The sequence below is a fragment of the Stegostoma tigrinum genome, chromosome 24 (genome assembly GCF_030684315.1).
Source record: "Stegostoma tigrinum isolate sSteTig4 chromosome 24, sSteTig4.hap1, whole genome shotgun sequence".
Lineage (NCBI taxonomy): Eukaryota > Metazoa > Chordata > Chondrichthyes > Orectolobiformes > Stegostomatidae > Stegostoma > Stegostoma tigrinum.
In genome coordinates, this window is record NC_081377.1 from 37,790,162 (window position 1) to 37,813,032 (window position 22,871).

The 22,871-nt window shown below is 41.1% G+C and overlaps 1 protein-coding gene across 1 annotated transcript in view; it reads right to left on the reverse strand.

Moving 5' to 3' along the window:
- LOC125464900 (receptor-type tyrosine-protein phosphatase U-like) overlaps positions 1-22,871 on the reverse strand; it is a 321,742-nt gene that overhangs the window by 143,318 nt on the left and 155,553 nt on the right. Inside the window, exons 9-12 of the mRNA XM_059654370.1 lie at positions 18,524-18,633; positions 9,325-9,526; positions 1,432-1,534; positions 81-354 (exon numbers count right to left, since the gene is read on the reverse strand). Coding sequence (XP_059510353.1) covers positions 81-354; positions 1,432-1,534; positions 9,325-9,526; positions 18,524-18,633 — 689 coding nt within the window. The remainder of the gene's footprint in view (positions 1-80; positions 355-1,431; positions 1,535-9,324; positions 9,527-18,523; positions 18,634-22,871) is intronic.

Consider the following 22,871-nt stretch of genomic DNA (forward strand, 5'->3'; position numbering starts at 1 on the left):
AGTGAATTACTTGGCTCCATCATTGCTGCTGAACAAATGGTTAGGAGCTGAATGCTTAGTTGTAATCATTGTATACAAACCCCATTGAAATTGCTCATAGCTTGGAGGTAGATGCTATAGTTCTTCATGGATTCTAGTGGTGCATTCAAGTAGCCACTGTAGATGTTATTATCTCCAACAGTGAAAGGCCTGGGTCTTGTAAGGCTTCTGGGTATGAGCTCTGCACTGTAATAGTGTGGAATGCCTTCAGCTACAGCCACTTCCCATGTAATGGACAAAGGAAAGCACTCTTGTGTTCTGGGTTCTTGCTTCACTTTACGTAGCTTGTCCTCTTTCACAATGATGTGGTAAACACTTTAAACACACAATGCACAGAAGAAATTTATAATTAATAAAATTGTATGCTCAGCTTATTTGGAAACAATTAGAATAAAAATATAACAACATCCTTCCTTAAAATGTTAAATGGATAGTCTGGAGAAGATGGGGTTATTCTCTTTGAGGCACAGAAGATTAAGGACAGATATGATAGCGGTCTTCTAAATTATGAAGGGCCTAGTAGAGTAATTAAAGATATACTATTGTATACAACAGAAAGGCCGGTAGACAGAGGACAGATTTAAAATAATTTGCAGCTGTGATAACATGAGAAAACATCTTAAGGTGTAAAGCAAAAGCTGAGGTGAAGCATTTAAACATGGTATTTCATCTCTTTTCAGATGTGTGGCTTTGTGGGAGGTAGTGAGTAATGAGGTGAACCTCTGAGAAGACCATAAAGGGATCATTACCCATGCCGAGTCTCACGTAAAATAAATAGGAAACTTCATTATAAGAAAATCGTATCATTTATTTTCTACTTAAATTTAAGTCCAGAGTAACAAATATATTGAAATTTGTTGATTTTTCAAAGAAATTCTTATGCATAACTGCCATTATAATTCCTCCTGTCCTATTACCTCTTTTGGAGATATGTGAAAATAATTGATTGACATGTGGAGTAACAAGGTAGATGCATACAGGAAGGTAATCCAACCAAAATAATGCACCATGAAAGGGATGATGTCTAATGGCTATGTAGCTATTTTAATGAAATTTTAGAAACATACTTTTGAATATATTTAGAAGGTTGCTATTGGTAGTATGTAAATTTCCAAAACCAACCCTTTCCCGCATACATCCTTTAATGTATGTGCACATTTATCTGTGTTTTGTAAAAAAAAGCACAGACTTGCCCAATGTGATATGTGATACTGCATGTTTCTAATTTTTCTTCCATTTGGAAAAGTCAAAAATCAAAGATCTTGAGATATTGAACTTCCCCACTGTTCATAAATCTTTTGTGATAGCAATCTGCATGGAATATATGGCTCACTATGGGGTGACCGATGCCTTCCCAATTTCCACAGTTTCTTTGCCAGCAGGAAATCTCACCTGATTGGAGCACCACGGCCTCGTGCTGGCTTCAGCTGGACAGTAATGGTGGTGTTTGTTACAGCCAATGGAGAAGGCATGCCATCATATTCAAAGGAAGGAGCTGTGGGAGTGAAATATTTCAGATATATGATCAACCATTTTAAACTGGGATAGACAGAACCCACTCTCTGATCCAAAGACGACTAGAGGCATTCCAGGTTCGCACATCTTGACGAATTGCTGATCAATTCTACCAATATTTGATATATTTCGTGGAGATGACATGGATAAGGGGCGTGGAAGCATAATCATCAGGGCAGCATGGTGCCTCAGTGGTTAGCACTGCTGTCTTATAGTGCCAGGAACCCAGGCTGGACATCAGCCTTGGGTGACTGGCTGCGTAGACTTTGCACATTCTCCCTGTGTCTACGTAGATTTCCTCTGGGTGCTCTGGTTTTCTACAGTCCAAAGATGTGCAGGTTAGGTGTATTAACCACCTGTTAGGTGGGTGGAGTTGTGGATATTGTAGAGGGCTGTTCTAGGTTACAAAGGGACATTGATAGGATGCAGAGCTGGGCTGGGGAGTGGCAGATGGAGTTTAACCTGAAAAGTGTGAGGTGATTCATTCTGGAAGGAAAAATTTGAAAGCAGAATACAGGGTTACCGGAAAGATTCTTGGCAGTGTGGAAAACAGAGGGATTTTGGAGTTCATGTCTACAGTTCCCTGAAAGCTGCCTCCCAGGTGGATAGAGTTGTTAAGAAGGTGTTTGGTGTGTTAGCTTTCATTAATAGAGGGATTGAATTCAAGAGCTGTGAAGTTATGCTCCAGTTATACAAAACCCTCAGCCACATCTGGAGAATTGTGTCCAGTTCTGATCGCCTCATTACAAGAAAGATGTGGAAGCATTGGAAAAGATGCAGAAGAGATTTACCAGGATGTTGTCTGGAATGGAGGGAATGTCTTATGAGGAAAAGTTGAGAGACTTAGGGCTTTTTTCTTTAGAATGATGAAGGGTGAGAGGTGACTTGATAGTGTCTACAAAATGTCAGAGGTATAGATAGAGTGGACAGCCAGAGATTTTTCCCAAGGGTGGAGGTAGCTATTATGAGGGGACATAGTTTTAATGTGAGTGGAGGTAGATATACGGGAGATGTCAGAGGTAAGTTCTTTACTCAGAGAGTGGTAGGGGCATGGAATGCATTGCCAGAGAGGGTAGTGGAGTCGGCCTCATTTCGGGCATTTAAGCGGCTCCTAAGTATGCATATGGATGATAGTATAAAGTAGGGGTGGAGGTTAGATAGATCTTAGGTTTAGGGTAAAAGTTTGGCACAATATCGTGTGCTGAAGGGCCTCTACTATGCTGTACTGTTCTATGTTCTATTTAATGTACAGGGATGTGTAGATTAAGTGGGTTAGCCCTGGTAATTGTGGGGTCATGGTGATAGGGTGGGGATCTGGGTAGAATGCTGTTCTGAGGTTGGTGTGGATTTGATGGGCCAAATGGCTTCTTTCCCCACTGTAGGGAGATTCTATGTTTATGTACTAGTAATCGAGAAAGCTCAGCTGACAGTCCAAGAGAACTGAAATCCCACCATAACAGCAAGGACACTTAAATCTATAAATACATTTGATACAATAAAAAACTGTCAGAAATGGTAACATTGATTTTCTTAAAAACCCATCCCATTTGCAGGCAGGATAGCTGTTGTCCTTACCAGGTCAGGCCTACATGTTACTCCCTTCCGAGAATATGTAGTTAGCTTTTAACTTTCCTATAATGCCCCAGCAAACCACTCATTTGTTTCAATATGACAACTCACCACTATTTCCTCAAAGGGATGGCTTAAATTCTGGTCTTTACATATTCATTCATTGAAATTAAAAAGACTGCAATATGTTTTCTTTTTCTCAATGAAAATTGATTTGAAAAGAACGCTCAAAGGACATTAGCCCTAAACCCACAGCATAAACAGTTGTGAATATGTCATGACAACTCTGTTTTCTGAGACAACAATCAGAGCACTGTGTGATGGTTATGGGCCTGACAGCTGATTCCGCATCCTGGACTAATAATTCAGACAGAATACTTCAAACCCTTTTTGGCAGTTTGAGATTTTGAAGTCAGTTTAAAAAAATCTGAGATTAAAAGAAGCTGGCCTTAGCAATTGTGATCTGAAGCCACCAAATTGACATAAAAATCCAACAAATCCTTTGAGAACTCGTTATCCTTACCCAGTCTGACATATATATTCATACCTCTCAGTTCCATTAGATCATAAGATATAGGAGCAGAATTTATCCATTAGGCTCTTTGAATCTGTTCCGCCAATCATTCATGGCTGATTATTCTCTTGCCTTTTCCACATAACCCTTGATCCCTTTACTAATGGAGAACAATCCACCTATGTCTTAAATACATTCAATGACTTGGTCTCCACAGCCTTCTTTGGCATATCATTCCTGCACTTAATCACCTCCTTGCACCTCCTCTGAAGTGTTCCTTTTCCCTAGATCTCACTTTGCTTTAATGATAATGGGAACTGCAGATGCTGGAGAATCCAAGATAACAAAGTGTGGAGCTGGATGAACACAGCAGGCCAAGCAGCATCTCAGGAGCACAAAAGCTGACGTTTCGGGCTTAGACCCTTCATCAGAGAGGGGGATGGGGAGAGGGAACTGGAATAAATAGGGAGAGAGGGGGAGGCGGACTGAAGATGGAGAGAAAACAAGATAGGTGGAGAGGAGAGTATAGGTGGGGAGGTAGGGAGGGGATAGGTCAGTCCAGGGAAGATGGACAGGTCAAGGAGGCGGGATCAGATGGAAAGTAGGAAATGGAGGTGCGGCTTGAGGTGGGAGGAAGGGATGGGTGAGAGGAAGAACAGATTAGGGAAGCAGAGACAGGCTGGGCTGCTTTTGGGATGCAGTGGGGGGAGGGGGCGAGCTCGGCTGGTTTTGGGATGCAGTGGGGCAAGGGGAGATTTTGAAGCTTGTGAAGTCCACATTGATACCATTGGGCTGCAGGGTTCCCAAGCGGCATATGAGTTGCTGTTCTTGCAACCTTTGGGTGGCATCATTGTGGCACTGCAGGAGGCCCATGATGGACATGTCGTCTGAGGAATGGGAGGGGGAGCTGAAATGGTTCGCGACTGGGAGGTGCAGCTGTTTGTTGTGAACCGAACGGAGGTGTTCTGCAAAGCGGTCCCCAAGCATCTGCTTGGTTTCCCCAATGACTTCACAAGCTTCAAAATCTCCCGTTCCCCCACTGCATCCCAAAACCAGCCCAGTTCTTCCCCTCCCCCCACTGCACCACAAAACCAGCCCAGCTCATCCCCTCCCCCCACAGCATCCCAAAACCACTTTGCTTTAATCCCACTTGAATTCAAGCTAAAATATATGGAACAGCTTTGAATTGGTACATAATTATTCTCTATACCTTGAATGTACCTGAATGAGAAATCCTAGGCAAAGAAGTAAAATCATACTTGCTATGTCCTGTCCTTCCACCTCACTACATTTATTTTTATTTGTCCTTGGAATACAGCAATGTTAATGAGTGAGCATTTTTAATACCTAACATTAGTCACTAGGGACCATGAACTATCAGTCACAAATTTTGCAACAGCAATTACATGTTTTTTGTTCCCATCTCTCAAGGAGATTGGTAAATCTGTTGTGATTTTTTTCTATAATCTAGCAGCTTCAATGGTCATTGATTTCTGTTGCTAACCCTCAAACTGCTACATTTATTAAATTAAGCTATGTCTTACAGTGGGATTTGAACTCAGGATGTCAAGCTTTCTAATCTGTTGCTATGATGTTTGGTAGGTAATTAAGCCTAATCTTGATGTGGACATGAGTTAATTGATTAATATGTATATGTAAATCCCCAAATTTCTTTCAAGTCAGTGCCCTGAGAGAACTAAAGGATTTATCAGTGTAAAGAAGAGGTCACATTTTAGGTCAGACAGTACATGACAGGTGCAAGATCTTGTTTAGAATCTGTTTGTGTTTTGATTTGGAGTCAGACTAGTTTTATTTCAAAGGTAGGAATTTATGAAACGACACATTGACACACGGCAACTGAGGAATGGATACTGCGCTAATAGTACTGAAGACTTATGCTCCAGATCAAGCTGTGCTCTTAGCCATTCTGTTCCAGTACAGCTACAACAATGGCATTCAATCAACTATTTGCAAAATTGCCCAGGAATGTTCTGACCATAAAAATCCAGGCCAATGCAAATCCAATCCAGAAAATTACCCCCTACTCAGTCTCAGCTTGACCATCAATAAAGTGATGGAAGAAGTTATCAGCTGTGCTATCAAGCAGCACTTGGACTGTAATCAGAGATAACAGGAACTGCAGATGCTCGAGAATCCAAGATAATAAAATATGAAGCTGGATGAACACAGCAGGCCAAGCAGCATCTCAGGAGCACAAAAGCTGACGTTTCGGGCCTAGACCTCTGATGAAGGGTCTAGGCCCGAAACGTCAGCTTTTGTGCTCCTGAGATGCTGCTTGGCCTGCTATGTTCATCCAGCTTCACACTTTATTATCTTAACTTGTTCTGTAATAACCTGTTTACTGACGTCCGTTTTGGATTCAGCAGGGACACTTATTTCCTGACCTAATTACATCCTTGATCCAAACACTGCCAAAGGATCTGAATTCCACTGGTGAGATGAGAGTAATTGCCCTTGGCAGCAAGATAACATTTAACTGTATGGCATCAAAGAATCCTGGCAAAACTGAAGTCAAAGAGAATTGATGGGAAAATTCTCTGCTGGTTGGAGTCATATTTTGCACAAAGGAAGATTGCCATATTTTGTTGGAGGTCAATTATCTCAGTCCCAGGACAGCATTACCGGAGTTCCTCGGGGTAGTGTCCAAGGCCCAACCAACTTCAGTTGCTTCATCAATCACGTCCCCACCATCATAAGATAAAATGTAGGGATGTTTGCTGATGATAGCAAAATGTTCAACACCATTCACTTCAGTATTTGAAGTGGCTTGTGTCCTAACACAGCAAGACCTGGATAGTATCCTGGCTGGGGCTGATAAATGTCAAGTAACATTCACAGGTGAAAAATGTAAGGTGATAACCATGTCTAACAAGAGAGAATCTAAGAGTTGCCCCCTGACATTCAATGCATGACCACTGCAGTCAAATCCCCCGTTATCAACATTCTGGGAATTATGTTTCATTAGAAATTGAACTTTAGAAAAGTGTCTCAAATGATGTAATAAGAAATGATGTCTGCAATATCCATAGATCATGGATACTTGGGAAATGAGAGAAAACCTGAGATACAATAATGAGGCTGAGACACTCCTATGGATGAGTAACGTGCACTCATTAAACCTGTTACAGAACAGAGAGCATGGCCTCACTGGCTGCCAGCTCAAGAGTTTAACAGATGTAAATAAGATTAATTGTGTGATAATATGCTAACTGACATTGTTCTGACAATTCCTGTTATACCAGGATCAACACCCTCTAAGACAATATATAGAATGGAGAATATTGGGATAATTGTGGAATAGTGTTACATGATGTACTATAATATCCCAGCATATGCAGTCGAGATAGGAGGTGATACACTAAGTCTTTAGATAGATGTAATATAGCAGTCACTTCAGTCATTGTTGTCCTCTGATATATGAGACAGAAGAAGCACAGTTCAGATTTAATGCAACTGTAAACTGTATGAATGGAAGCTATGTCAGCTGTAAGGAACCAACTCAAATTACACATACAGGTACAGGAAGATGTAGTATCACTACATCACAAAAGGAGTATCAATATGTGAACAATTGATCCTGTCCTAAAACCATTCTTGCAGTACATCAGTAGTCAAAGGTACCGGCTAGGGTGGGAAAGATAAGAACTGGTGGAAATCTACAGGGTAAACTTTATGGAAAGCCTGACACAGTATATGGGCTAATTCTCCCATGTAATCTCACTATTACCTGAGCACCTTAAAGTTATTAAAGATGATGCCTAATGAGAGCATAGAAAATATGATTCCCCTGGATTTCACGTGATCTAAACTTGCTAACCAGTCAACTGGGTGGGATCTTGTCAAACACCCAACTAAAGCCCACAAAGACAACATCTACTGCTCTGACTTCATCAATCTTCTTTGTCACCTCTTCAAAAAATCCCAATCAAGTTAGTGTGTCATGATTTCCCACACAAAGCCATGCTGATTATCCCTAATTAGTACTTGTTTTTCCAAATGCATGTAAATCCTGTCTACAGCACCATGTGTCTGGGGGAATCCAGCTATGTTTCTGATTCCTACTTCCTCCAGCACTGACTTCATCATTGAAAGGAAAATGAAAAGTTGTGGCATGGCAGAGATTAAACCAGCCAAAGTCACAGTGCGGATGTATTTATGGGTACATGACTGGGAGATCCATCGCAGGTCATCTGTTGCTCTCTGGAAGAAGCTGGAAGTTCAAAGAGCCTGTCACGTTCACAGCCACTGGGAGCGGATAGCCTCCCACTCCTGCAGTCCTCATGTCCTGGTCCAGCAATGGGTATAGTTCTATTGTAGCATCCTGTGACGTATGGAGCCTACACCAATACTGAGCCTCACTCATTCCCCTGGAAATGGAGTTGGGGTCAAGAAACCTTGGTGGCCTTATAGACTGCACACATCTTGAGGGCCCTGCGGCTGCAAAATCTCATAGGCTTGTCATCTTCCATTTCAACCAGCTGCTGCCCCTGGGCTTGACATCAAGTCCTGCTCTTCCTATACCCACCTTCAACATTTGCAGCTGAAATGGGACTCGTGGCCTGGCTTAGCAATGGAGACAGGGAATCTTGGTTGTGGGCTGAGTGTGGGTTCCACAGTATCAGTGAAGTGGGCCCAGTGACAAACAGATGGTGCCTAAGTGGGTTCTGGCAAAGTGGCGGCGAGATCTCCCTTAAGCCCAGGTGCCCGCATGGACTGGGTCAGAAAGACTAATATTCTGAACATTTTACTTCTCGATGTTTCTAACTCATTCTTATGACCTATAATGCTGAACTATTTATTTCTTAACTTTACCAATTTTTTTTGTTTCCTAAGAATTTGATCTTAAGTATCTGTACATAGGTACCTTTGAATCCAGAATGGTGCTGTAATATGGCGACTGCAAACTTTTAACTGCACTCATTTGAACATATGTGACAATAAAGCTAATTCAATTCAATATTCACAAGAAAGTTACTAACGTTCCTTTAACAAAATAACACAAGTTTATTACAGCAAAAGTAAGAAAGCAAACCTATATATGACAATTTGAAAAGATCGTTTTATAAACAGCAAAAAGAAAGATTCAACTCCTTTTCCCCTGAAATTTCCCTTATAAGCATTCATCACTATCTTCACTTTTTAACTTCCTACTTAACTGCTGTGCGTGCAAGTTCAACTTTTTGTAAATTTCTTCACTTCCATCAAATGTGATTCTCTCTGCTTCTTCCCAGGTCACAAGGGCATAGACTGACCCATTGACTTCTCTTTATGAATGCTAATAAAAAACGTCAGGGATTCCTCCAGCTACTTTGAGTGCTTTGGACTGCTAAGCAGCATACTTGCTGCTATAGATCTTTTCTTCTAAATTGTTTTTGGCCTGTAGCCTCTCTTTCTCTGAAATAAAAGCTCAACTTTGTGAAAAAAATCGGCAATGATCTCAGCAGGTAGCCTGTTTAATCATTTACCTCACAAGTTTTTGAAAATGTTGTTTTGACCAGCAGCAAAAAAAGTTTCTGATCTTTAGATGAAATCACTGTTACAGAACTGAAGACCAAAAACACTTTTATTTCTTCTTTAGGATCCAAGTTTCCAACAATAATATACTACAGAGCTTTATTACAAATTTTTATGTATCATTACTGCAGCCACCACATTGGACCTCTTACCTTTTATGTTTGTGGTGATCATAGAAAATACTCTCAAGCCAAATCCTTTGACAGTGGATGCCCTAATTGAGAAACGATAAGTAGTGCCCGGTTCCAAATTCTTAAACTTGTGGTTGGTCTCAGTCCTGGGTTTCAAGAGAGTTTTCTTTGGACAGGGTACAATCACTGCTGGGTCAGAGGATTTGGTGCATTGATAGCTTACCTGATGAACAGAAAACATTTTAACTAGACACATAGTTGTGCTTTATAAACTATCATTTTTCATGTTTCATTGTACACCTGTTCAACTCATAGTACCCAAAAATAATTAAATTGTACAATGGTTACACCATGAGGCCATTCTGCTTGTCATGTCTATATCTGTTTTCCACAACAGCAATTTAGCTAGCCTCATTCCTTTTGCATGCCTTTTCCCTATGACCCTGCAATTTTCTTTTCTCTTTAGGTGCTTGTGAAATTCCCTTTTGAAAGCCATGATTGATCTGTGATCATCAAAGCATCAGGAGACACATTCCAGAATCTAATCACTTGTAATATGAAAGATGTTTTCTTGAAATCATCGGTGTTCCTTTTGCCAATCACTAAATCTCTGTTTCCTAGATCTCACCCCTTTCATCAAGGGGAATAAGTACCCACTATGCACTTTGCCAAGTCTGCACATGATTTTGAATACTGCTATCTTATCCTCCCCATTCTTCCCGAAGAAAAACAACTCCAGCCTCTCCACATTAACCAAATAGCCAAAATCCCTTATCTTTAGAACCCCATTAACTGAGATTTTTTCTGTAATTATTGAAATTCATTCATTCCTAAAGTACCAGTTGAGGTCAAGCCAAGGTTTCATAGCTTTTTAGCTTTTGAACTGTTTTGGAGAAAATAATAAAAAAAAGTGAACCAGCAAACATGAAAAACATGGGAGCAGAGATTATGATCTAAAATTGTTGAACTAAATGTCGAGTTCAGACTCTTTCTCTTGTTTTTTTTCCTTAATCTCTTTAAAATTTCATTTGGTTACCTGCTGTCCAGCTATTTACATCTCATCTTGGCACACCTTTAGTTTTATTTTACCTTGCATATTACCACTCCCTTAGCTTTTGTGAACTTTTGCCATTTAATCTCGCCTGCCCTCTGCCCTGTCACAGCATTTTCTCTTTATATTTCAAATATTAAGCATCTGTAGAAATTTCTTTAATTTAACTTATTAATTCATATTCACTCTTCTTCCAGGTATACCCACCTTGAGGAAGTTTTGCTCTTTTCTCTGGTCATAATTCTGTTTTAGTCTGTTGGTTTGTTCAACTTCATTTCATTTAATTTCTCTTCTAGTGTTCAATAAAGTGTTTCCAAAACCCAGTTCATATCCGTATTTAATTCCTCAGTGACTCTTCCCAGCTCTACATTACACTGCACGAATTCCAATAGAATCCTTCATGTTCAGAATCCACCCAAATTATAGGTATCTTCCTGACATACAATGCTCCTCACGCAGCTGTTCCTGCTGCATCCCAAGATCCTTACTCATCGTCATGCACCACCACATGCGCATTCTCAACCTGTCTCTTCATCAGCACCACCTCACACTATCTCAATATTGTTCTGGACCCTCTTCATCAGCACCGCTTCACACTACCTCAATATTGTTCTGGTTCCTCTTCATCAGCACCGCTTCAAACTACCTCAATGCTGTTCTGGTTCCTCTTCATCAGCACCGCTTCACACTACCTCAATGCTGTTCTGGTTCCTCTTCATCAGCACCGCTTCACACTACCTCAATGCTGTTCTGGTTCCTCTTCATCAGCACCGCTTCACACTACCTCAATGCTGTTCTGGTTCCTCTTCATCAGCACCGCTTCACACTACCTCAATGCTGTTCTGGTTCCTCTTCATCAGCACCGCTTCACACTACCTCAATGCTGTTCTGGTCACTACTTTCATTTCATTTTTCACCTCATTTGATGTTTTAACATTTGGTGCTTTGATCCTTTTCAGGTGTTATGAAATGCAAGCTCCAAATAGCTCACAGGACAAATATCTCCTAATTTATCTCTCCCTTCCCTTTCCCTCCAATTCCATCCTCCTTTTAATATCACCTCTTGCCTTGTATTCACTGTACCTATGGACCTTTCCCTTTCTGATGCTGAACAATCTATGTTTAGCAAAGGACTAAGTTTCAGCCCTTTACGACCCCACCTCAATGAAAGTTCAGCAGGGTGTGACATTGAAGTCTTCTTCCATTACCTTCTTCTCTGTGACTACTTCTCTGGACAGGGGTCCATTTCTAGCCTTGCAGGCCCTTTCACCCATCTCCAACACATCACATCCATCTGGACTTCTCTATCTTTCTCTAAAAGCCTTTTACAAGCACTTGATATCTTCATTCAGAACTGTTGATATGACATCTGCTGTCTTAATTTCTCTAATATAAAAATGAAGAGCTGTGTGTTCTGGATATCTGAAACATAAACAGGAAGTGCTGGACACCCTTTCGAGCTCCATTTTGATTTAGGCTCCTTCTCCTCTCCTTCACTCTCCCTCATCTTTGATGGCTTGCATCACCACTTAATAGGCTTTGTTTGTAAATAAATCAATTGGAAAACATAGGTGATTTGCTAGTGGTGTTTCATAGATGAAAAAGATAAACAACAGGTGATCTGGTGATGGAAAAAACATTCAATTACGTGTAAGAACACTTCTGAATATGAAAAAAAAAGCATGTGAGAAACTCAGCAGGCCTGGCAGCTACTGTAAAGAGAAGAACAAGTTAAGATTTCAACTCCAATGACCCTTTGTCAGAACATTCTCACTAACCCAATCACTAATCAGGTTGGAAACTGATGGAGGTGCTGGTACCTTGGAGAAATGTAGTCAGAGCCAAGCTCCTGGCAGACAAGTGGCCTGACTGTACAGGAGACGAGGAAGAATAAAGGAAGAGCAATCGTGATAGGGGATTCTTTAGTCAGGGGAGCAGGCATGTGTTTCTGTGGCCGAAGACATGACACTAGGATGGTGTGTTCCCTCCCTGGACCTCAATGGTTGTAATCTCTGGATTATTCCTGGTCCAATATTATTCAACAGAATAATAGGGCAGATGAATGCATGGCACAACAGTTGGTCCAAAAGGAAGGATTTTAGACTTCAGGCTCACTGGGACCGATTTTGGAGAATGTGGGACATGTAAACATGAAGGTCTGCACCTGAGCCACAATGGGACCAAAATCCTTGCAGGTAGGTCTACCAGCACTAGAAGGAGTCTGGAGAGGAAGGGGACACAATATCGATGAAACAGACACATGGCACGACAAACAAGGAACCAAGTCATAGTGAGTTCAGTTATGTTGAGTGTCATAAGAGTAAGGCAAGACTGATGGTCTTCAATGCTAGGAGTGTTACAGGTAAGAATGATGAATTAATGGCATGGATTGACACATGATAATAATAAAATGACATTGCTGCCATCGCAGAAACATGGTTGAGGGAAGGGCTGGAGACACAACTCAACATTCCTGGGTATAGGATCTTTAGGCATGACAGAGGAGGGTGTAAAAAGGGTGGTGGTGTAGCACTATTACTTAAGGAGTCAATTGTTATAATAAAAAAGATATTTACAGAATCCCTACAGTGTGGAATCAAGCCACTCAAGCCATTGAGTTCACACCAACCCCGTGACAAGCATCCTACCCAGACCCAGCACCTACCCTATCTCTGTAACCCTTCATTTCCCATGGTTAATCCATCCAACCTGCATATCCCTGGACGCCATGGGCAATTTAACATGGTAAATCTACAAAACCTGCAGATCCTTGGACTATGGGAGGAAGCCCATGCAGACACAGGGAAAATATGTAAATTTCACATAGTCGCCTGAGGCTGGAATCAAAAATGGGTCCCTGGTGCTGTGAGGCAGTAGTGCTAATCAGTGAGCCTGTGTGTTGACCTTGGAAGGGCCCTCGAACGAGGCTTGTGTGTACAACTTAGGAATGTTAAGAGGGCAGCTACTTTACAGGGAATATATTATAAGCTCCCAAAGACTCAGCAAGGAAGGGGAGCAAATGTGTAGACAGTTCACAGAAGTGTGTAAGAGTGACAATCGGGTAACTATACTGGGGATTTCAACTTTCCCAACATAATTGGGATAGTCATAGTGTTAAGGATTTAGAGGGGGTGGATTTCTTGAAATGTATCCAGGGGAGGTATTTGTACCAAAAAGCCCAACAGCATAACGCTGGATCAGGTTCTGGGGAAAGAAGCCAGAAAACTGTTTGATGTGGCAGTGAGGGAAGATTTAGGTGATGGCAATCACAACACAGTTCGGTTCAAATTTGTTCTGAACGAGGAAAAAAATGGCCTGCAAAAGATGGCTTCAGATTGGGGAAAGCAGATTTTATTAAAATAAAGCGGGATATTGCCACAGCAGACAGGGCAGTTCTAATGGGTAAGGCTGCAGTGGAGAATTGGGGGGACATTCAAAAAGGAGCTGGGCAGAATACAGGTTCAACATGTACTCTTAGAGGGAAATGCAGGAGCATTAAGTTCAGAGAACCCTGGATGAAAAGGACAAATCAGGACTGGATGAAGGAAGAGTATAGCTTTTCGCAAGTCCAATGGGAGCAATTCAGCTACAGGTCTGGAGAAATTCAGGAAGTGGAGAAGGGGAACTTAAGAAAGCAATTAGAAGCTCAAAAGGAACCTTGAGAAAGGACATGCAAACAGGGTTAGGCAGAATCCTAAAATATTTTATAAATACTTTAATGGGAAGAGGTTAAGCAGGGAAAGAATAGGGACCATTAGGTACCAAGGGGGAAAACTGCGTGTGAAGCCGTACAATACTGGTCATGGCTCACATTAACTCCAGCCTCCCAGCCTGCCTCAATCCCCTCAAATTTGCTTACTGACAAAATTGGTCCACAGCAGATGCCATTCCCCTAGCCCTACACTCATCCCTGAAATACCTGGTTAACAAGGACTTCTATGTCAGGCTCCTACAGTTCCACCTTCAACATCATAATCCCTACCAGACTAATCCCAAAACTCTGAGAACTAGGTCTTGGCTCCGCCCTCTGCAAATGGATCCTCAGCTTCCTGACCCACAGACCACAATCAGTGAAGATAGACAACAGCACCATCTCCATGATAATCATCAACACTGGCGTCCCTCAAGGATGCAATCTCAGCCCCCTACTGTACTGCCTGTACTCCCATGACTGTGTGGCCAAATTCCATACAAACACCATCTACAAACTTGCTGATGACACCACTGTGATAGGATGGATATCAAAAACATTGAGTCAGAATACAGGAAGGAGGTAGAGTGCTTGGTGTCATGGTGCAATGACAATAATCTCTCTCTCAATATCAGTAAAACTAAAAAACTGATCATTGACTTCAGGAGGAAAGGAGGAGGACATGCCCCTATCTACATCAACAGAGCTGAGGTGGAGAGGGTCGAGAGCATCGAGTTCCGAGGAGTATGATAACCAACAATCTGTCCTGGTTCTCCCATGTAAATGTGACGGTCAAGAAGGCACACCAACATCTCTTCTGCCTCAGGAGGCTTAGGAAGTTCAGCATGTCCATAAGGACTCTCACCAACTTTTACAGATGCACCACAGGAAGCATTCTATCCACGTATGTAAAAGCCTGATATGACAACTGCTCTGTCCAGGACCGTAAGAAACATCAGAGAGTTGTGTGCACAGCCCAGACCATCATGGACTCTATTTACACTTCTCATTGCTGCAGAAAGGCTATCAACATCATCAAAACCCTCCCACTTTGGTAATATTCTCTCCCAACCTCTTCCGTCAGGCAGAAGATACAGAAGTTTGAACACAGGTTCAAGAACAGCTTCTTCCCTGCTGTCATTAAACTGATGAATGGACCTCTCTAACTTCGAATAATGTAGATCTCACTAATGTTGATCTTGCTTTGTGCTCCTCCTGTACAGCCATAAACTTATACACCTCACTGTCTAAGCACCCTATGATCTGTATGTCCTTATTTGCTATGATCTACCTGCACTGCTTACAAAACAAAATTTTCACTGTACTTAAGTAGATGTGACTACATTAAATCAAATCAAATCAATATTATCAATATTGGAAGGGTGTTGAATGAAAGACCTTTCTTCAGTCTGGAAAAGGAGAATATAGGTATGGAATTCAGGAAAATAGACTATGAGGAACTTGCACAGTTTAACATCAGAAATGGGCAGGTATTGGAGGATCTGTTGGGCTGAAAAACAGGCAAATTCCCTGGCCTGGCTGAATTGCATCCCGGGCTGCTGTAGGAAGTGAGGCAGGAAATTGCAGGGGCTCTGACACAAGTTTTTATTTCCTGTCTGGCCACAGGGTAAGTGCCAGATGACTAGGTGACAGCGAATATAGTTCCACTTTTGAAGAAGGGTGGTAGAGATACGCCAGGAAATTACAGACTGCTGACTGTTAAGTCAGTGGTAATGAAACTATTGGAGAAAATTCTGAAAGGACGAATTAATACCCACTTGGAAAGGTTGGGGTAATTAGAAATAGTCAGCACAGCTTTGACAGAAGGAGGTCAGGCCTAACAAATTTATTAGAATTTTTTGAAATGTGATTGAGGGTGTTGATGAGAGAAGTTCAGTTGATACAGTTTATTTGGATTGTAGCAAAGCTTTTGATGGTCCAACATGAGAGATTGATTGAGAAGATTAAAGCACATGGAATTGAAGGAAACTTGGCGAAATGGATCGGAAACTGGCTTAGTAATAGGACACAAAAGATAGTGGTAGAACACTGTTTGAGTGACTGGAGACACCCAAAGTTGGCTTGACTTACATCTTCACACCCTGCTTTCTGTAATGGTTCCATTCATTCTACTAGATTCTCTCTGCCATTGCTTTGGGGCACCTCCAACATGTCGCCCTTTTTTTCTCAACTAAGGATTTCCTCCAATACCCTTTCTTTCCCACTCAGTACAACAGCACTTACTTTCCATCCTGTTGGTCTCTGACCATCCTCTGCCATTTTCACCACTTCCAGCAAGAGACTACCACCAAACATATCTGCCTCTACCGTCTTTCCGTGCTCCACCAAGACTATTCCCTCCACAACACCCTGGTTCACTGCTCCATCACTCCTATAACCACCCCACCAGGCAACTCCAATGCAACTGCAGAAGCTGTGGCATTTGCTCTTTCACCTCATGTCTCCTCACTGTCCAAGGCCTCAAATGCATTCCAAGTGAAGCAGAATTTTACTTGTACCTCTATCAATCTAGACTATCATTTTGCTGTTAACAATGCAGTCTTGTTTGCATTGGCAAGACTAAACACAGACTAGATCGGCACTTTGGAGAACATCACTGATCTATCTGTAAAAATGACCCTAAACTTCCAGTTACTTCTGTTTCAATAAACCAGTTGCTTCCATACTATTACTTCCATCCACGCAATTACAGTGTTCCGCTGAAGCTCAAGCCAAGCTGGAGGAGTGATACCTCATTTTCTGCTTCAGTCCCCTAGACTCAACATTGAGTTTAATTTCAGAGTGTGACCTCTGTCTTCCAATTGTATAGGACCATGACGCCTCTGCCCCAACCATGTATTATTTGTGCCTGGAAGAATATAGCAGGCCTGGCAGCATCTGGAGGAAAGGAGCAGTCAACATTTCAGGTATTACGTTTCTTCAGGACAGACGGCTTTACTCTGAGCAGAGAGGATCCATTTTCTCCATTTCACTACTAACAAATTTATACTTATTTATACTATGCATCTTTTGTGTACATTCTGCAGTCCCTTTGTCTTTTGCACTTGGCACCCTCAACTTCCTCAACCCTCCAATAGCTCCTCCTCCCCCTCTGTCAACAAAATAAAAGTCAATATTTTCCAGCTCCTTTCAGCTCTGAAGAGGAATCATATCAGACTTGAAACATTAACTCTTTTTGTCTTACCACAGATACTACCAGACCTGCTGAGATTCTCTCGCACTTTCTCTTTTCATTACTTAGCATTGTTGAGTAATAAAAACATAAACTAAATTGTTAAGAAACAGATTAATAAAATTCCTTCAGTCTTTAATTTATATAATGTGCAGTTAGAAAATTATACTTAATAGATGAAAGATACATGTACAAACTCATTAGTATGGCATATAATGTTCTGTAATCTGATTTCAGCTTACATAAATCACTCAGTGTGAATACCAAACTAGCTCACTGATGGTTGAAAATTTACCAAACTACTGCTTTAAGTTATGCAACATTTCCATTGTACAATTAGGGAATATTCTCAAAGTGTATCTGCCAACAGGACTGTTTGCTGGTGATTGCAGTGAAAGGCCAGAAGTCTGCAACACAGTATCAGAAGTTTGTGGCCTGAGACAGAGCAAAAGGGAGAGGTATGAGGAAATATGGAAACAGGGAAGTGAAATAATTTCATGGAGTCTGGTATCCCTTAACCAAGTTACCCTTTTTTTAACATGTGGGGAGTCCTTGACCCTGGTACAGATTCCACAGAGTCAGCTTTCAGAGTGTGCAGAACCTCTGACACTCCAGTTTAGACCTGTCAGCCAGGGCTCCCTGATTAGATCAGCATAACAGCCCCAATCAGGGAACTCATATTCTATGAGGTCTACCTGGCTTACTCCGTTGCAATCACTACAAGAAAGATTGAAATGTCTACTCTTCTAGCTTAAGGAAGAAACTAACGGCTAACTCAGTGTGGGTAACATGTATTTGGTGAAACTTGAGTGATGTTCAGTGATGGCGTTTGTAACAAAATGAGCATGCATCAAACATTCTCACTTAGTGAGGTATCAAGCAAACAGTATTTTGTCACAACTATTGTGAACATCTGTCTTCAGGTCTACATTCCATCATTTCAACAAACTGCTGATCATAGCTGCACTGTTATATATATGCCCAGGCCTAGAGTGAAAGAGCAAAACTAAAGCACTGTTACATTCGTTACTATAATGGTTCTGCTTCTAAGGATTGGACAGAATTTGGATGCCAGTTGGAGATATGTGGTCTGGAAACGCTGAGAGGAAAACGAGAACACAAATCATCCATACACCTGAGCATTCATTCACAATTTGTTCTGTTGATAGAATCTGATTAGGAGAATCTTTGAATGACTTTGCAATTTGCAAATGACTTTTCTATTATCTATGTGACCAATAATCTTTTGCTCTAATGTTGACCAGCTACTTATCACAATAATTACCTCATACTGTGTGATAACACCATTAGTCTCCTGTGGTTCATTCCATTCCAAAAATGCCGTATCCTCTGTGGATGAACTCCTGATGGACGATGCTGGAATTCTGCCAGGTACTGAGGAAGAAGAAGAGTAACCACAACACGCTATATTCTTAATATACATTGTTATAATATTCATACGTATTTAATCAGTAGCCCTCCATTTATTGATATAGAGGAGTTCTAAGAATGTAAATAAAAATTGTCAGTCTTGAAGTTGCCCCATTACGTGGATATACTTGAGGTCCAGCTGACACTCAGCTCAACTGGTATATGCTGACATTTCCTACCTACTTTCATCTAGAACTATCAGAATATCCTCTATACCTTGTTCCCTCATATGCGTATCTAGCTTCCCGATAAATTTACGCAGACTATTTGTTGTTTTTCATTCTTAAGCTAAAATGCTATGATCTCAAGTAATACTTGAAAAGATAGATCCGAGAGTGAAATATGGCTTGACAGATCATAAGTCTAATTTTTGCAGTTGGTTGCTGTGACGGTCACTAAATGTATTCATACCAGGCTGCCAATTTTTTAAATTAAATGACACAATCTTATTGTGCAAAAGAAATCAATAAACAAAACAACATGACAATTTACGAAGTCTTAACATAGAAAGCAAAGAAAACAAAGTTCTAACTTGTTATCCAACAGTATCCTTTACAGATACTCAATTCTTTACAAGATACTGGTATCTTAACTTCAATACTCCTATCTTAAATCTTTTTGTTAATTTATTTAACTGACTGTTTCTAGGTTTGTTGGGCTAGAGACCTCCTTCCAGTTCCAATTACTTAAATTTTAGTTCAGTTCGGAGCTTAAACATCTATACTATTCTCACAGACTTCACAAACTATACTCCTGTTGAGTGAAACTGTTCTCTTGAATCTGATTCTGAATTGAACTCAGATCAGTAGCGGCTCCGAGTCTGTTTCAACAGTTTAACCCTGCAAACACTTTATCAGTTAACATTACAGGAAACTTGGTCAGCATGTAATAAAAATCACATGCTTTCTTGGAAATTGTGTAGCTCCAAATGACTTTCTGACCTCTTTTTAAAATGCTTTGTGCAGAACTGAAACTACACATCTACTTCTCCTTTAAAATCTAAATTCCCAAGTTTCACATTCTTTGCTTTCCTTAGGTAAAGAGGTTTTTCCGGAATTTCCTACTGGATATATTGTGACCATCATATATTTGTGGTTCCCCATTTTGGTTTCCCTTCAAATGACAATATCTTCTCTATGTGTAACCAATCAAATCTTTCTGTGATCGATGCAGAATTTACAACACATTTAAACTGAGTTCAGCAAACAATAGAAAGTATTCACTGCCCGTCTCATAGGCGTAGATAGCACAGACGCTGTGCAAAATAAAAGTAATGGCTGCATTTTTGTACAAATGTGGCCTTTTGATCTCAGGACAGAGTGAGAGTGTCTGGGTCCTATGCAAGTTGTCAGATTGCTCGACAGTGATCTATTCCACGTGGTCCCTAATTAACTATTTTTTTGTTCGTTGGCTATGGTTCCTCAGGTGAAAGATTCAATCAGAAAGCCTGCACCCCAGATCAGCCAGCTGGCTGGCAGGCCTTTTGGGAGAAGTGAGACCTTCAGATCCGGACAGAGGAAAGGCAGGGCGTCTCAAAATGGAGGTGCTGTCTGAATATTCAGCAAGGTTAAAAACAAAGCATGCTGACAGCTGTCAGGCCATCATTAGTGAGTCCTTGACTCACCTCGCTATGCTTCTTTGAGTCCATGGCTTCAGGATTGGAAAGAGACATGGGAAGAGCCTGGCCTGGTCAGAGAGGTCAGTTTCAGGTACCTACTGGACTTTGCCCTCAGCAGAAGGGTTATCTAATGCCCAGTGATCCTGGTAGTTGGATCAATTTTGTCCTCAAGCAGGCATTTATGTGTCCTGCTGGTGCAGATTGCCAATACTGGTTTGATCTTGCCCCCAGCAAAATTATCCAGAGGTTGAAACACGTCAGGGAGGTGGTGCAATGTACTATTTTCTCATTTGGCCTCTAGTGCTTGGGGGTTAAGGTGGATTGCAATGTTTTTCTGTTCCTTTATTTCAACGTACATTGTTTTTCCAAGAGTGGATTTTGTTTCATTAACTTAGAACGCGCTAATTGTGGGATGAATTGTTTGGTTTTTGTTCAATTTTGTAGCTGTAACTTTAGTCATGACTCAGTTTGATGTCAATGTTGTGAAACTATTTCTCTCTGGCATAATGCAGTTTTAAAGTTTAATTACTGAATTCAAGTTTGAAGTAAGATAGAACCTTCAAAGTTTCATTTTTGTCTTTCCTCAGCTTTCTAGTTTCTCAACTTTTACAGTGGCTTTACTTCTCATAACCAAAGTTTTAATTTCTTCAAATCATGAAACAGTGTCTAGAGTTCCACTACTCTGTGTCATACAAACATCCAAAATAGGGGCAGAAGTAGACCATTCAGCTCCCCAAACCCTGTCTCTGCTGTTTAAGAGGATGTTGGCTGATCTATTCATGCTTCAAATTGCACATTCCCATCTATCCCCAAACTCCTTCTAGCAAATATTTCCACCTGTATCTTAAAAACGTTCAATGACTTCACATCTACTATTTCAAAGTCAACAACCCTGAGAGATAGAAAACCTCCTTGCCTTTGTTGTGAAACCACACCTGTCTCACCACCAGGTAATACCCCTGGCTTTATAATAATCCCAAAAGAGTGAAATACTACAGATGTTGAAAATAAAAATAGAAACATCCAGGACCATTTGTGGAGACTGAAATGTAGGGTTACTGTTTTAGGCAGACATCTTTTCAGTTTCACTATTATGCTCACCCTCTCTTCCAATATCCACAGATGCAGCTTCATCTGCTGAGCACTTCCAGGTTGTTATAACCCTGGTCTTGTCAAGAAAGGCTGCAGAGGTTAAACCCGTGCTCTGGGTAGTTTATGAGAGATATCATATTGAAATACGTAAGATCTTGAGGGAACTTGATAGGGTGGATATAGGAGGTGAATAAGAACTAGGGGACATAGTTTAACAACAAAAAGATCCTGCTTTCTTGTGTAGCAAACAGTGGAGGTAGGATCATTCAATTTATTCAAGGCTGATCTACATAGGCTTTTGATTGACAAGTGAGTTTAGGGATATGCGGACCAGATAGGAAAGTATATTTGAGATTGTGAACAGAACAGCAGTAATCTTCTGGACTAAATATTGCGTTCAAAACCTTCAAATTGTGAACCTACTCCCATACCCTCCCTTTTTTTTAGCTTCACTTATTACATTGTCTGACACTATTTCCTCTCTTCCATCCCCCCACCCCAGTGGGACTGTCTGTTATTTCATGTCTGGCAGTTAGACACAACAATGTTCTGCCATTCTTACATTCCCATCACTTAATCTGAACAATCAACATCCTATTTCTCCTAGCACTCTACAACCCAGCATCCACTGCCACCACCACCCCCAACTATAGCATTAATGCTGCCCCCTCCACACTGCACTTTTATCTCAAAATTTAATTATTTAGTCTTGAAACTTCAGCTTGGTCTCTCTCCATGAATGTGTCTGACCTGCCATAATCTCCAGCGTTTGTTGTTTTCAAAAGATCCATCCTGACCTGCGAGATCCACCTTCATGGAAGAGCCCCAGTCCTACACCAGAGAGGAAAGAGATTCTGGCCCAGCACAAAAACATGGGTCATTACGGGTAACATTCTTCCTCAGACGATTGAGGCAGATACAGAATAAATAGTGTAGGAATTTCAGAAATGCTCATGTGGTATTTTTACGAAGGAATATTTTGTTAATAAAATTGAGTTGAACTACAAACTGACAACAGCACTTTGGTGAAGTGTTTTTAATACATAAATTGGTTGAACTGTCCAAACATGGCAACATTTCCTTCCTTGAATAGGGCTTTGATTAGAAGTGTTCGTATAACCTTAAAAATCAAACCCCAACAACTTTGAATTGTCAGACATCCAGCCTGAGCCTGAATAAAAGGGAAACTGTTCTCACTTGACAGCCAGGTTTCAAGTGGGTGAAAGAGAGTGAAGGACAATCAGTGATCAGGCCATAAACTAAGTGCTCATAACGTGACGCCAAAGAGCCAGATTTGCTACAGGGTTGAGGACCTATAGAAAGCAGAGTCAAGGAAGTCAAATACACAAGATGGTGAGAATCTAGACATTGGGCCAGGGACCCACGAGCATACAGAGAAGCTAGAGTAGGGTCAGGGATCCATGAGGTAAACTACAGGGAAAAGGGTTGGAGACCCAGAGTTAGAGAGAAGTGAAAAAGCAGCTAATATAGG